Source organism: Botrytis porri, assembly GCF_014898465.1.
Source record: "Botrytis porri strain MUCL 3234 chromosome Unknown BPOR_003, whole genome shotgun sequence".
NCBI lineage: Eukaryota > Fungi > Ascomycota > Leotiomycetes > Helotiales > Sclerotiniaceae > Botrytis > Botrytis porri.
The window spans coordinates 3,199,328-3,213,119 of record NW_024066077.1 but is presented as its reverse complement, the minus strand read 5'-3'; the positions used below and the strand labels follow the sequence as shown (position 1 = coordinate 3,213,119).

Genomic DNA, 13,792 nt, shown 5'->3' with positions numbered 1-13,792 from the left:
CCTTCATAGTGAGGGAAAGACGGGGAATGGGCTAGACGACACATACCGCATATGCTACCATAATATACGGGATATGATTGTATTAAATAGAGTTTACCAGTTTTGTATATAGAGATATTGATTAATGATGAACTCCTAAACTATTTGCAGTTGTTAAGCTCAATATTATCAGATGGTGTGGAATTCCAGTGTAAGCAGGATATCTATCGACATTAATATTAATTATTTTTACAATGGTCAATTTATATGCACATCCAAATTCAAAACATGGAGGGGGCGGGCTGTCAGAGGTATCAAACAAAACTTCTATAATTTTTCTTCGACGATTCCCAAAAACGATAATAGCAAATAAAATCTACTCTGCGCATCAAAAATAAGCACTATCATTTTCCTTCCTAACCTTCCTCTTTAAACTTAAACAACCCCCTTAGCCCACTTCCGAACATCCACCCCCGCGAAATTTGTCTTCCCTTTCCCAATAGCTTCGCTTCCTCCGATTCTGAAACTTTCAGGCGGTCCCAGGTAACTTTGTCGTACGCCTCCGAGATCGATGATTACTATTGGGGGGTGGGAGTTAGTATATTGTGTTATGATTATTATGTTATGTTTGTTATGTTACGGTGTGAGGGGGTTTGAGTCGCCGGGGAAAGGGGAAAGGAAAGAAACGGAATATAAAAAAAGTCACCCACCCTTCTGAAACACAACCCCCGGTTCAATCGCCCAAATCTTCAGCGTATGCTCCCCCGCCACCCTCAACGCCGTATGCCTCGTCGTCGTCGTATTCCCACTACTCTGTCCCCACACATTATCTACCACGGCGCCGGCCCATCCCACTGGGAAAATCGCCGTCGAGACGCTCGAGGGCACGAATTGGATTATCTGTGGTTTTTCATCGTCGATGGCGATGGCGTATTTCAGGGTTCTTTCTCTGCCGTTTTGGTTGAGGGAGGGAGAGATCAGGAGGGTAATGTTTGAAATGGGGACGGGGGTGAAGGTGTAGAGATTGTAGAGGAGGAGGGGGCCGGTAGTGGTGTTTTGGGTGGGGGCTAGGATGGGAGAGAGAGTTACGCCGCTGGAGGTGCGGCCGAGGCCTGGGAGAGTGATGTAGGAGATGCCGTTTACGGATGTGGGGGAGGAGGTGTGGTGTGCTTCGATGGAGATGTGGCGGTCGGATTCGACGAAGCCGCTTGTGAAGTTTGAGGGGGTGAGAGTGTTGTTTATGGGGAGGAGGACGGAGGGGGGACCGTAGTTTCCCCATTGTCCGGATTCGCAGGAGGAGGTGACGAGGAGGGTTGCAAAGGTGCTGTTGGGGGGTGGGGGGGCGGAGGCCCAGTCGATGGAAATGTAGATGCGGGTGTCGGTGCCGTTGGAGCCGCCGGTTGTACCGGAAGTTGGGGAGATATGAACGTATGGTTGAGAGGCGTTGATGGTCCAGCTACAACCGAGGAGTCCGCGAGCAAAGATATCGATGTAACGAGTTTGGGGTCCGTAGGGATCCATGGGAGGTAGAGTTAATACTTCTGAAGATAGCGTGTGGTAATTGTCGTCTCCGGATACTGTGGCATTTGATCCTTCGATTCCGACGCCGATATTTCCAGCAAGGGAAGTTTCGAGATCTTGGACATAGGACATTGGAGGGAGAGCATTACGCATTGGTTGTTGCCAGTAATCGTATCCGAGATGGGTTTCTGTGTAATTATAAGTATGCCCATCATGAAAAAATGGGAAGGGAAGGGTGAGGACTCACGATCAAGAAAGTGATTCCACTTTCCATCAAGCAAATCATGATATCTCTGCGTCAAATTATGATCCATCTTAAAAGCCTCTAATACCTCTTGGAAAACCTCATTCGCAGCATTCCTCTTCTGCAGCGTATAATGTGCATTCTTACCCGCACCTATATGTATCTGATTGACCACCTGTCCACCCAGTACCGGCTGTAAAATCATCTCATAATAAGCTGGTTTCCAATCATCTCCCAATTTATCATAAACCGCTTGAGCTTCTTGGGCCAATTCATCCCACTGTGCGAGAATTGCGTCGGCTTCGTTGTAATTGATTACCGAATAAACTGTCATATCGATATTTTCGTATTTTCGTCTTGCAGCCAACATACCATATGTATCCATGATGCTTGAGATCTTCGAGGCATACTCAGGGCCGAATTCTCGGGTTGCCCATAGGTTGAGCCACGTGGGGACGGAATCATAACCCCATTGAGGTGTATTGTAGGCAAGGTCCATGAAGTGGTTTATGGGGATCTCGAGGGGTTTCAGATCGCCTACATTGAGCATCCAGATGCGATTTGCTTGACGGGCGGATGCAAGTTGCATCTGTTGTTGGTATCTTTAGTTAGACGTCTATGATCATGATGGAGGGGATTAGGACATGACTAACCTGCTCAACAGTCTTCTCAAGTTGAATAGTATTAATCCACTTATAATCTCGAGGAGACCCAACATAATCCACATGATAGTAGACACCTATTCATAAAAAGTCAGTAAGTTGATCGCTATCCCAAACAAAACCAACAATATACTAACCAGAACCACCACTCCTACTCGTCTCATTAGCCAATGGCAACCTCCTTACATTCCCAAAATTATCATCCGCCCACAGCAAAGTGATATCATCCGGAACCGTCATCCCCGCCTCATAATACCCCTGAACCTCACTATACAAACACCACATTTGCGGAATCTCAGTTACGTTCCTCCCCTCATATACTTCCTCAAAGATCTCCCTCTGTTTTGTCACTATATCCCCTAGTACCGAAATAGCCTGCGCTTGAGTCAAAGATAAAGCAGTATCACCTGACCCACGCATAGCCATTGTGAAAAGAGTATTCGCAACATAGGGAGCCGCACGCTCGGCGCCGTATTTGAAGAAAGGCGCGACAGATGCATTGTTGGTGTCGTATTCCCATTGTCCATTTCCGCCATATTCTTTGCCGAAAGTAGACCATTCTTTGGTGGCGCGCGCCATTGGTTCTGTATGGCTTGTACCCATTACGATCCCATAAGCATCCGCCAATGGTTGATTAGCGTAATCGTCTACATTAAACATGCTATCCCATTGAGCGGGCCAGAAGTAATTCGCTCTTAATCTTAGGAGGAGTTCAAAAACCTGAGAGTGGAAGTAATGATTAAATCCAGGACCATATTGTCCTTTTGGATAATTCGCACTGTGAGTATTAGCATTCATATCTTTCTGGTCTTAATAATAAAACTTACTTGATCCAATTCGTTAATGCAGGCTGTTCATCATTCAAGAAAAATCCCCTGTATCTCACACTCGGTGTATCCTGAATCTTCAAAATCTGCATTCCTCCACTTGGAGGTCTAGGTGGCGGAGCTATTTGTCCCGATCCTCCTTGTTGTCCTTGTCCCGGCCCATGCTGCTGTGTCGCATTTGGATCTAAAGCCCAAACACCGTCTTGATTCCTCACTGGAACATCCGCCCACCACCACCAAGGACTAACACCTGCTTGTTCACTAATATCATAAAGTCCGTATATGGTACCTCTGAGATCGCTTCCCACGATCACCATTGCTTCCTCGATACCAGGGAGAGGATTTTGAACTATGACGGACATAAATGCTTCCCACTTCCCTTTGATGGGATTAGGATCCAGAAGACCTGATGAGACAAGTTGGGTGATCAGTGGCGATTGTGTGAGAGTTCCTACAATAAGGACAGTAGATGAAGGCTTAGATGGATGTAGAGTAGGACCAGTGAAGTTTCGTTCTGGACCAACGGTATACTGTGTTGGTGTAAGAATTATCATCTGTAAATTCATTGGGTATTTCATGACATGACGCTTGCCTATACCTAGGTCTAGGCAGTTACTAACGGAGAAAACAAACTTACATTAACATCATTAGTAGGTACTCTATAAGTATAAAGCACCTCGATTGCATCGCTGCCGTTACCACCAACCGTTGCGTTGTGTCCCGCATCACCACCTGGGTTGGCGATATCACCTACTACTCCTCCTTCTCCATTACCATTATTCCCTTCAGGCGGTGGGTGATCATTTCCATTCCCATCACCACCTTGACCACCACCGAAATTAGAAATTCCTGTAGAAACATTTGGACCAGCATTTCCATCCCAATAAGCTAACGTCAAATTCTCTCCCACAACCTTTCCTAAATCCCCGGCCAAATCCTCCGCTACCCTCAATACTCCCCACCATTCTTCTTTACTTACTAATATTTGTGCATGGAGTCCTTTACCTGCTATCTGCAAGTGAGAAGATGTGCCATTTGTCGGTCTTGTCGTTGTGATTGTCGGATCTTGGCCTAATGCAGCAATCAACGGCAAAAGAAATGTCAACGAGCTGAGGAAAAGAGGCAGTCTACAGAGACTGGAAGATGTCATTTTGAATGCCAATAATTGAATTGTTGGTCACCGCGTGGAGGTCTCTAAGAAAGACATGCAAGCAAATACAAGAGATCACGCCGGAAAGAATCGTGCGGAATCAGAGCATTGAAATCAGAGCATTGAAATCAGGAATTAAACGGTACTTAAATACTATAGTGGCATTCTCCATAAGAAATCCGGGGCCCCATATAGCAGCTATATCGCCTAAACTAAACTTTCTACAACTTACGGTAAGGGGCGGATCAGAGGATGAAGCCTTTGCATATGCAGATGTTGGATAGAGAAGCTCGTTCTGATCGGGCCAATCATCCAGAGTCAAGTATGGGATAAATGCAAATCCCTTGTATGCGTTTTTGTTGTGCCTGGCAGCGTGGTGTCTTTTTGTAGTCAGGCCAAGCCAAGTTCTAAACTTACCCGTGGAATATAGTGGTGTAGGTGCTTTCAAAAAGAGTGGTGTAGAGATCGGCATAAAGATTTTGCGGGGTTGAACATGTCACTTTGCTATTTAGCCTGAATAGAGTAATAGGACAAATCACGTATGGTCGCAACAGTGGGAGAAATTGCGGGTAAAAGCTTGTATGTAACCGAAGAAGGCAACTATTGTAGAAGATTAAATAGTCTAGATTATAAACTTTAAGGTATAGCATACATGAACCCTCCAGGTCAAGATGACCTTCGCCAACTATGGCGGAGTTACGACGACTAATATTCCAATTATTTGCAAAGAATTAGAACTAATCACGAAATATACGAAGCGGCAAAGAATACGAAAAAGTCTGTTCGGAATTATGGAAAGCATGTGATGTAGAGATCGCCAACCTTGAAGTACTTACAAGCAAGCCTCCTCTTTCTTTCCTTTTTTTGACCATCACAAAGAGTATCTCGTCCGTAGTTTTCCTTTTCTAAAGTGTAATGCTAAATCCCCTCATCATTGAAACTTACCAATATCATGCATGAACGCTCCCTAAACCCCAAACGTAGACACTAAAATCAGGTCGCGAATTTTTAGAGGAAATATTAAGTCAGACATATTCCCGAAAGACTTAGCTGTTTTCAGCACGATTCCTCCCCATAAGTCTGTCGAATACAGCCGTGCTGTATCGAAATATCCGAGGCACCAAAGGGCTTTTCGAAGTTTTCAAATACGTGCTTTGAAAGTGATCCGAGACGACTCCTGTGATATAATCTCGAGAAATCATTCCAATAATCAATTGTTGACAGTAACAGCAGCAACAGATTCCTCAAGGGATGTTTCAATCTTTCCATCTGGGACAAATGCGTACCTGGGCATCTTGGCCATTTTCTCCTCCGGACTCACTTCATTATCTGAGTATATCATTTTCATCGGCTTATCTTTCTTGGATTTCTTCTCGGCAACCTCGGTCTTTGCTTCTGGTTGTGGCTCTGATTGAGTGACACTTTCAGGAGCAGTAACTGCTCCTGGAATTTCAGGTTTTGATAGATCGACAGCGTTCCTATTCGGAGGCTTAATACCTGCCTCTGCCATTCTGATTATTTTGTCAATGTCATCATCGGCATCTCTGGCCGCACCTGAAACAAGGTCATCAACAGTAGATGCGTTAGTCGAATGTTCCCCAAGACCTAGAGGATGAGGATAAGCTGATGACGTAGCTGAATTTTGATCTTGTCCATTCCACCCATTGCCATTCCAGCCGCCCTTCTGATGCATTTGTTGCATTTGATATGGCGGAATTGGCGGTGCACCAAATGATGGTCTTTGGGGAAGACCAGGCGCTGGTGGTAGACTTGGGGGTCGATTGGGAAGGCCACCATGTGTAGGAGGAGTGTGAGATGGTGGTGGTTGATATCCGTTAAACGGTCCTAGAGGAGGGGAGCCGGCGCCATATGGCGGTGGTTGATACGCAGTAGGTGGATATTGCGGCGGGGAGTATTGGGGTTGATAAGCTGGTCCGGAAGGTCCGGAGAACGGTGGCTGTTGGTTATATGGCTGTTGGTAAGCTGCCGCAGGTTGAATGTATGGTTCTTGAGAAAATGATCCATAACCCGCACCTTGCGTTGCACCATAAGAATTTTGGGGAGTAGGGAAAGGAGAGTTGTTCTGTTCATGGAAGTCAGTATTGACATTAGTTGGAAGGACCTCGGAAAAACTTACGAATGCACCGGGACTCTGTGTAGTTGTCAAAGGACTTGCGGCACTAGAAATGCCAGCGTCTAATGGTGTAGTACCACCACTACCACCATTTGCTGCTTGTTCAGCTTTCCGCGCTTTGTGCTCTGCTAACCTTTTCTTTAAATCTGCTGGTGATTCCACCTTTGGCTTTTTTGATTGACCACCACCAGCATTGGCAGTTCCTGGAGCAGGGTTTCCCGTAGCAGCACGACGATCTTGCTCCGCTTGATAGAAACCTGCAATTATGCGCTGATTATGTGCTTGAACCACATCCTCAGGAATACCTTCCATACCAAAAATTTCGACCTCGAGATCCTGTCTATTTGGAAGAGAGTTGTCGACACTTGCCAAAGTTTCTTTATGCACTTGATTCATATGAACGGAGAGTCCTGCAGATTACCGGTTAGCTTGAATTGGGTGATATCTGTTCAGACCATAGATGACATACCTCCAGCAGTGTTCAATCGTCGACCACATCGTTCGCATTTGAAATGCTTGGCTTTTTGATGGGAGATGAGAATCTTCAAATCATCGAAATCGCGTTCACCTGTGATGGCAGAATTGTTAGATGGCGATTGTGCGATGATGGGAATAGTGGCGATACTTACAATAATAGCACCAAGGGCGAGCCAGTAATTCCTCGATATCGGGATGACCGCGCTTCTTTTTCCCAACCATTGTCTTGATTGAATACGAGAGGTGCTGAATGAGGATTATCTTTAAAAAGAGAATTAATGATAAAATGCAAGGCTTAGTATTAAGTAGAAAGGTGATTTCAGAAAGCTGCGAAAAGATGAAGCTGGCGGCTGGCTGGTTTGATAGATTTCGTGTATCGACAAATGGGCTTTCCCAATCCGAGATTGGCGCCATAACCTTAGTCACGTGAGTGACTAGAGCTAGGACCTTTTTGCGCGCAAAAATAAAATTTTACTTTTTTCTCTCCCATTGTCCGAATTTCAACACAAAGATATTGCATCTCAATGACAACGAGAAACCTCAAAGTATTGAGTATGCACAAGTCCAGGTCTGATATCTACTCGATAGCATGCCACGAAGCAGCAAATCTTTTCACTACCGGCCACGGTAAGTCCAGGCGTAGTATCGAGGTGCAGTGAGTGAAAGAGAGCGTGTTCTCATCCGGCTCACAATGCCATAAACGATAGCAATACCTTGATCAACCACTCAGCCTTCATTGGCACTCACAGATGAGACTCTTCTTTGAAGAGCCTTTCAATATCTTCGCGTCTTGTGTCGAGATTGAATGGAGGTTGAAATAAGGTATGATCTTTCGGGATTATACCTTCACAAGAGGATATATTGCAAGACTAATTAAAGGACCTTCATAGTCCATACTCCTACTCTTTATGAGAGCCCTACAGGAGTGTGGCTCCTTGCGTACCTACATCCTACTACCAATTAATACTATTGTTTGCCATTGCGTACCTGCTAGACTGATCATTAACGAGATGGTCCCCATGCGTTTGTTAAATGTGCCTTCTTTCCTCCTTGCTACTGTACCGATGTTGTTTTGGGGACCCAATTAGTCGCAAATTTCTATCTTGTGGGTTATCAAGAACGTTCATGGAGCTTGTTTCTAGCTTCATGGTATGTTAGATTATACAGAGTATTTCTACTGAAGTGAGAGGCTACAATGCTTAATTTTCACATCACTCTCGAGCTTTTCAAATAGGTAGTTCCAGCATGTCTTGCAACATGTGTTCCGTTGAGCCCCTGGAACCCTTACCGAGAAGTCCTATTATGAGGTAGTCGTTGATACAGCAAATATTTGGAAATAGCTTCAGATACCAACTTATTAGGCCTGCTAACTACCATCTAATGGATGGATGTAAGACATGTATTATAGAACTTTCTAACCGTGCAGTGTGCACAGCGATTGGATCACATTGAGCCCTGCCCTCTCAAGACATGAGGTAAATCATAGGAAGAAGCGGCAGGGTGGATCTGAATCATTGAAGCTTATGCTCTATTGGGTAAAGTCGGCAGCGGGATTGCGAAGTGAAGTGATTAAAGCTACTACGATACGAACTATCATCTATTTTGATATATGGACTGAGGGGGATTGTTGATAGTAAAGATTCAACACAGGAGTGAATAACATCGACCTCGCTAGACACCAAGTTCCTTCCATGTATATTGATAGAATGACAAGAATAGTAAGAGTGATTTTATAAAACTAATCGGAGTAAATGATGTATTATCTAGGTATAGCCCACACACCGTACCATCTCCAATCATCAAAGCACAATCGAAAAACAATATCCGGGTTCTGGAACGAATAGCTACGAGGTGAATCCGAGAGCTAATTGGGAAATCCAAAAATATCGACCATAACGACATTATATTGGACGTACGTTTAATGATCTCCATCCCTTTTGATAAGTATAGATCATATGCACCATACTAAGCATCTAACTTATATTATCTACAAACCCATATGAAATCAAGCTTTCCAATGCTTCGGTACTTCTTCCCTTATCCACAACTTCAAATGTTCCAACTTGTGCCAAGTAACGTCATCCCGTAGATTAGAACTTTACTCCTGTCCTACATAAAATATATATAGCCCAGTGAATTTGATGAATCTTAATATATGCTCCGTTCTTCAATCACCATCTTACCCTTGATATTAATTACACGGCTCAAGCCTTCAAACGAAATCTGAATCCTCTCAAGTACAACAATCTTACATCAACCCCACATACCAACTACCTCCGAAGCACATCATTAACTTCAAGACGGCAATCAATCATGTCTTCCGATAACCCTTCCCTCCAGAGAAACATCTCCTCTGTTCACAAGCGTACCAAGCCAAATGAAAAACATCCCAAATTTGGACATCTACCTCTCAGTACCAGTGGTCCTCTAGAATGTGCTTTAACAGGCACTGCACTTCTAAACACACCTTACCTCAACAAAGGTGCAGGCTTCCCAGCAGATGAACGTAAAAAGTTCAAGTTGACGGGGTTATTGCCATCAAATGTCTCGACTTTGGATCAACAGGTTAAGAGAGCTTATGATCAGTATAGTTCCAGATCAGATGATTTGGCGAAGAATACTTTCATGACTTCATTGGCTGATCAGAATGAGGTTCTATATTACAGAGTAGGTTCTTCATCTTTCACCAACAACCTCAGTCTCACACAGAAGTGCTCTGCTCTCTTCGGAGGATGTATACCTCGAGCGTTTTGGACGATCACGTGTGAAAGGCATGGCATGATGATGAGGATCTGTTCTAACTTCAAATCAGTTGATTCAAGATCATATGAGGGAAATGTTTTCAATTATATATACACCAACAGAAGGCGAGGCGATTGAGAACTATTCTAGAATATTCAGGAGACCTGATGGTTGTTTTCTGACTATTGATGATACCGATCGAATTCATGACGATTTAGCTCAATGGGGCGGATCAGAAGATATTGACTATATTGTTGTTACTGGTATGTCAAATACAACCAAGTTCTTCACAGCAGAACTAACACTCTATAGACGGGGAAGAAATTCTCGGAATCGGGGATCAAGGAGTCGGTGGTGTCTTGATCTCAGTTGCGAAACTAGTTCTCACCACACTCTGTGCTGGTATTCATCCAAATCGTACACTTCCAGTTGTCTTGGATTGTGGAACCGATAACGAGAAGCTTCTGAACGATGATCTACACCTTGGTTTGAAGAAACCTCGAGCGAGGGGAAAGGAATATGACGATTTTGTCGACAAGTTTGTTCAAAATGCCAGAAAACTCTATCCTAATGCATATATCCATTTCGAGGATTTCGGACTTCCAAATGGTAAGCAGAGTACCCTTTATTGAAGCAGAAGATATTGACAAATCTACAGCCCGAAGAATCCTCGACCGATATCGCCCCGAGATCGCCTGCTTCAATGATGATGTCCAAGGAACTGGATGTGTCACCTTAGCAGCAATGATGGCCGGTCTTCACGTGAGTAAAGTCAAGCTCGAAGACACACGAATTGTAATTTTTGGTTCTGGAACGGCTGGAACAGGAATTGCCGATCAGATTCGCGATGCCATTGCAGCAGATAGTGGAAAATCTAAGGAAGAAGCCGCCAAGCAAATCTACTGTGTGGACAAGCCCGGTCTCCTTCTGAAATCCCACGGTGACAAACTTACCCACGCACAAATCCCGTACGCACGAGAAGATTCCGATTGGGAAGACAAAGACCACGAAGATCTTCTCCAAGTCATCAAAGAAGTCAAACCACACGTCTTGATCGGTACCTCCACAAAACCCAAATCCTTCACCAAAGAAATCATCCAAGAAATGGCCGCCCACGTCGACCGACCTATCGTTTTCCCCCTCAGCAACCCCACCCGTCTCCACGAGGCCGATCCAAAAGATATCAACGAATGGACCAAAGGCAAAGCATTGATAGCCACCGGCTCACCCTTCCCGCCCGTCAAATACGAAGGCCACGAATACGAAGTCGCAGAATGCAACAACTCGACCTGTTTCCCCGGTATCGGTCTCGGATGCGTTCTCTCCCGCACAAAGTTACTGAGTGATAAAATGCTAGTCTCGGCCGTCAAAGCACTAGCTGCGCAAAGTCCGGCATTAAAGAATCCAGACAAGGGATTGTTACCTGATGTTGCCGATGTACGCGAAATCAGCGTACGTATTGCGAAAGAGGTAATCAAAACTTCGGTAGAGGAAGGTCTGGCACAGGAAAAGGGTATTCCAACAGAAGATGAAGATTTAGAAGAGTGGATTAGAGAACAAATGTGGGATCCAGTATACAGACCATTGAAGTTTGTGGAGAAGGAGACGGCGAGCAGAAATGCCAGTGGGAAGAGTGGAACTGCTGATTAGAGGGGGTGCGAGTTGCTTCTTCTGTGCTCATTTTTGATCTTTTTGGATTGTGGATTCGATGTGAGAGAACAGATGAGATATAAATTTTGATAACTACTTTGTTTTACTATGGATTGTGGCTCGTTGTGTGCCCGCAGGTGAAGTGATCATCATCTTGGTGCTGTTGAAGTCTAACATGGTAACATAGTCTTTACTAGTATTGTGCAGAACCCCAAAGTCCATGAAGACTAGACTACACAATGTTACAGTAAACACAACGCATCATAGTAAATATGTCAAGTGCATATCACATTTTATAATTTGTTCAGAAGTTACAATTCCATTTACTGGACTGTAGTATCTATGATAGACAGAAGATGCGGGTGGAAATGTTATCAATTATTCATATCCTACTTTACTAGATACCGCATCGTCAACATAAACAACATAAACATCCCAGCCCAAATAGCTCCAGCTATAGCCATATCGCCTTGCTCAGTGTAATAATCGAAAATCATTGCTGCGCGGGTGCATAGAGAGTAGGCAAAGATACCAATAAGGATGTGAATCTAAGTCAGAAGATCTATGTAGAGAAACATTGAAGAAGAGATATTGTGAAACACTATGAAGATGGCTTTTGGCAAAGTGGTTGGTCCAGTCAAAAGATTTACAGCGACGCGTCGCCACTGAAACACGCGGATATCACTTAAATGGTAAAACCATTTTGAAAATTGCGTGGTTCTCACATATTGAAACCTCATGACTATCCCGCCAGCTCAGACTGCTGGATAGCTTGGGAAGTGGTGGAAGCATACGTACTTTGTGAACCTTCGACTTGAAAACACTCTTCTCGGCCGCAGCCTCTACATTTACCATAGAAGCATGTGCAGTGACGACACCGACAGTAATTCCATTGGGAGCCCTAAGATTTTGTTAGTGATACGGTAACCAGTATGATGGATGCAGACGAACTTACACGGTAGCCACTGCAGAGTCGTCGACCTCAAAACCAAGCCGACGATTGCCTCGGGGAGGCCTCAAAGTTCGATGAATCTAAAGTAAGAAATAAAAGTCAGCCAATGTGCCATGGCTGAGTAAGACCACCATCCTGTCAACCAAACTGTATGTGGCCAAGTCATCATTTCAGTAGAACAATGAGAGTTTGGTGCCCCGGTACCCCGCAAAAGCGCACCGTAAAGATGTAAAGCTACCACTCGAGATTCACAGCTCGAGTGCCGGGCCAGATCGCTATATGACGTTTCCGCCGAGCGAGTATCACTAGTTCTCGTAATCTGATAGTTATCCCCAATCATGCGTAACTGACTACAGTCTGCGTTGGCCAAGGAAGTCCCCCCCATACGAGAGTACGCTGGTTTAGACCCAACCACAATGGGTATCTAGAGGACGAACATGCCTGGCTACACTCCAACCAAGTCCCCAATACCTGAGAATCGAGGTAGAAGAGAGAGATGGACCAAAAAGAGCTAGGAAGGAAGCAGCTGTGACCGCCCCCAGTTTTAGACGCTCCATGACCCGAGATCATGGACTGAAGGGGATGGCATATGGGTGAATGGTTGACAGGTAATAGGGAAGATGATCTTACCTGTTGAAATTCGTCACCGGACATTTTGATGGTTGCGAAATAAATGTCTGTAGTGGTGATGAGCAATTAATATGTGAGCTTTTCTGAAGAAGGGGAAGAATTATGAAAGAGTTATGGTTTTGAACAAGGTAAAGCAATGAAATGGTTGAAAGAAAGGACCGACTTACCAAGAGTATGATAAAATGTGTGTGTGTGTAACCATGATTTCCCAATCGATTTGGGAGGTTGGTTCGTTGTGTAAGAAAGAAGAAGAAAGATTGAAAAATCGGGGAGACCAGTCTCTTAAGTAGACACTTCGTTCCTGCTCGAATGGACAAACGTAGTAGACTGGTAAGTTCTTTCCCGTTCTATTGAAATGTGAATTCACTTATTCTTGATTTCTAGCCAGTAATAATGGAGGAATCGTCAAGTCTTCCTTGACCTGAGCCCTGTGAGTCGCCGACGATATTCACTTCAATGGCGCAATCATCCGGGAATTTTCTGAGGGAGAAAAGTTTTTCACGCACACAATTCTTTCAAACTTATCAAAATTATCTCATTGGCTTGAAAACTCGTTGGGAAGGAAAACTGAATCTGTCGTCGTCGTCCTTATCTCATTTCCTACCTCTCGCGAGCGGGGTTTCCCATATATCCACCTCGCTGGCGCAATCTTTTGGTCACGTTCAAGACCCTCAAGGTAGAAATCTCTGCACGCACAATGGAATCACTCGAGTTATTAATTCCTTAATTGGCTTGTTTCATGTCGTCGTCGTTGACTGATCGTTATCTCGTTACCATCGCCCCTCCATCAAGTATCATAAGGTATTCGGTCATATGGTGATTTC

General features: G+C 44.4%; 4 protein-coding genes across 4 annotated transcripts; 1 reads left to right on the top strand and 3 right to left on the bottom strand.

Annotated features, from left to right (window-relative positions):
* Positions 1-414: 414 nt before the first annotated feature.
* Positions 415-4,383, bottom strand: EAF01_002964 (uncharacterized protein; the record flags this gene model as incomplete). The annotated part of the gene is made up of 7 exons (XM_038911218.1): positions 415-557; positions 690-1,688; positions 1,748-2,333; positions 2,398-2,483; positions 2,544-3,184; positions 3,234-3,763; positions 3,871-4,383. 7 exons carry the CDS (start codon positions 4,381-4,383, stop codon positions 415-417), a joined length of 3,498 nt encoding a protein of 1,165 aa, XP_038774140.1.
* Positions 4,384-5,593: 1,210 nt separating this feature from the next.
* EAF01_002963 (uncharacterized protein) lies at positions 5,594-7,216 on the bottom strand (the record flags this gene model as incomplete). The annotated part of the gene is made up of 4 exons (XM_038911217.1): positions 5,594-6,466; positions 6,521-6,927; positions 6,987-7,085; positions 7,147-7,216. The coding sequence occupies 4 exons, from the start codon at positions 7,214-7,216 to the stop codon at positions 5,594-5,596; spliced, it is 1,449 nt and encodes a 482-aa protein (XP_038774139.1).
* Positions 7,217-9,136: 1,920 nt separating this feature from the next.
* On the top strand, positions 9,137-11,461 carry EAF01_002962 (uncharacterized protein). Its single transcript, XM_038911216.1, has 4 exons — positions 9,137-9,661; positions 9,807-9,999; positions 10,049-10,345; positions 10,395-11,461. Exons 1-4 carry the CDS (start codon positions 9,308-9,310, stop codon positions 11,384-11,386), a joined length of 1,836 nt encoding a protein of 611 aa, XP_038774138.1. The 5' UTR covers positions 9,137-9,307; the 3' UTR covers positions 11,387-11,461.
* A 314-nt stretch (positions 11,462-11,775) lies between these two features.
* EAF01_002961 (uncharacterized protein) lies at positions 11,776-12,992 on the bottom strand (the record flags this gene model as incomplete). The annotated part of the gene is made up of 6 exons (XM_038911215.1): positions 11,776-11,934; positions 11,989-12,051; positions 12,185-12,287; positions 12,342-12,418; positions 12,487-12,762; positions 12,969-12,992. The coding sequence occupies 6 exons, from the start codon at positions 12,990-12,992 to the stop codon at positions 11,776-11,778; spliced, it is 702 nt and encodes a 233-aa protein (XP_038774137.1).
* Positions 12,993-13,792: the final 800 nt, after the last annotated feature.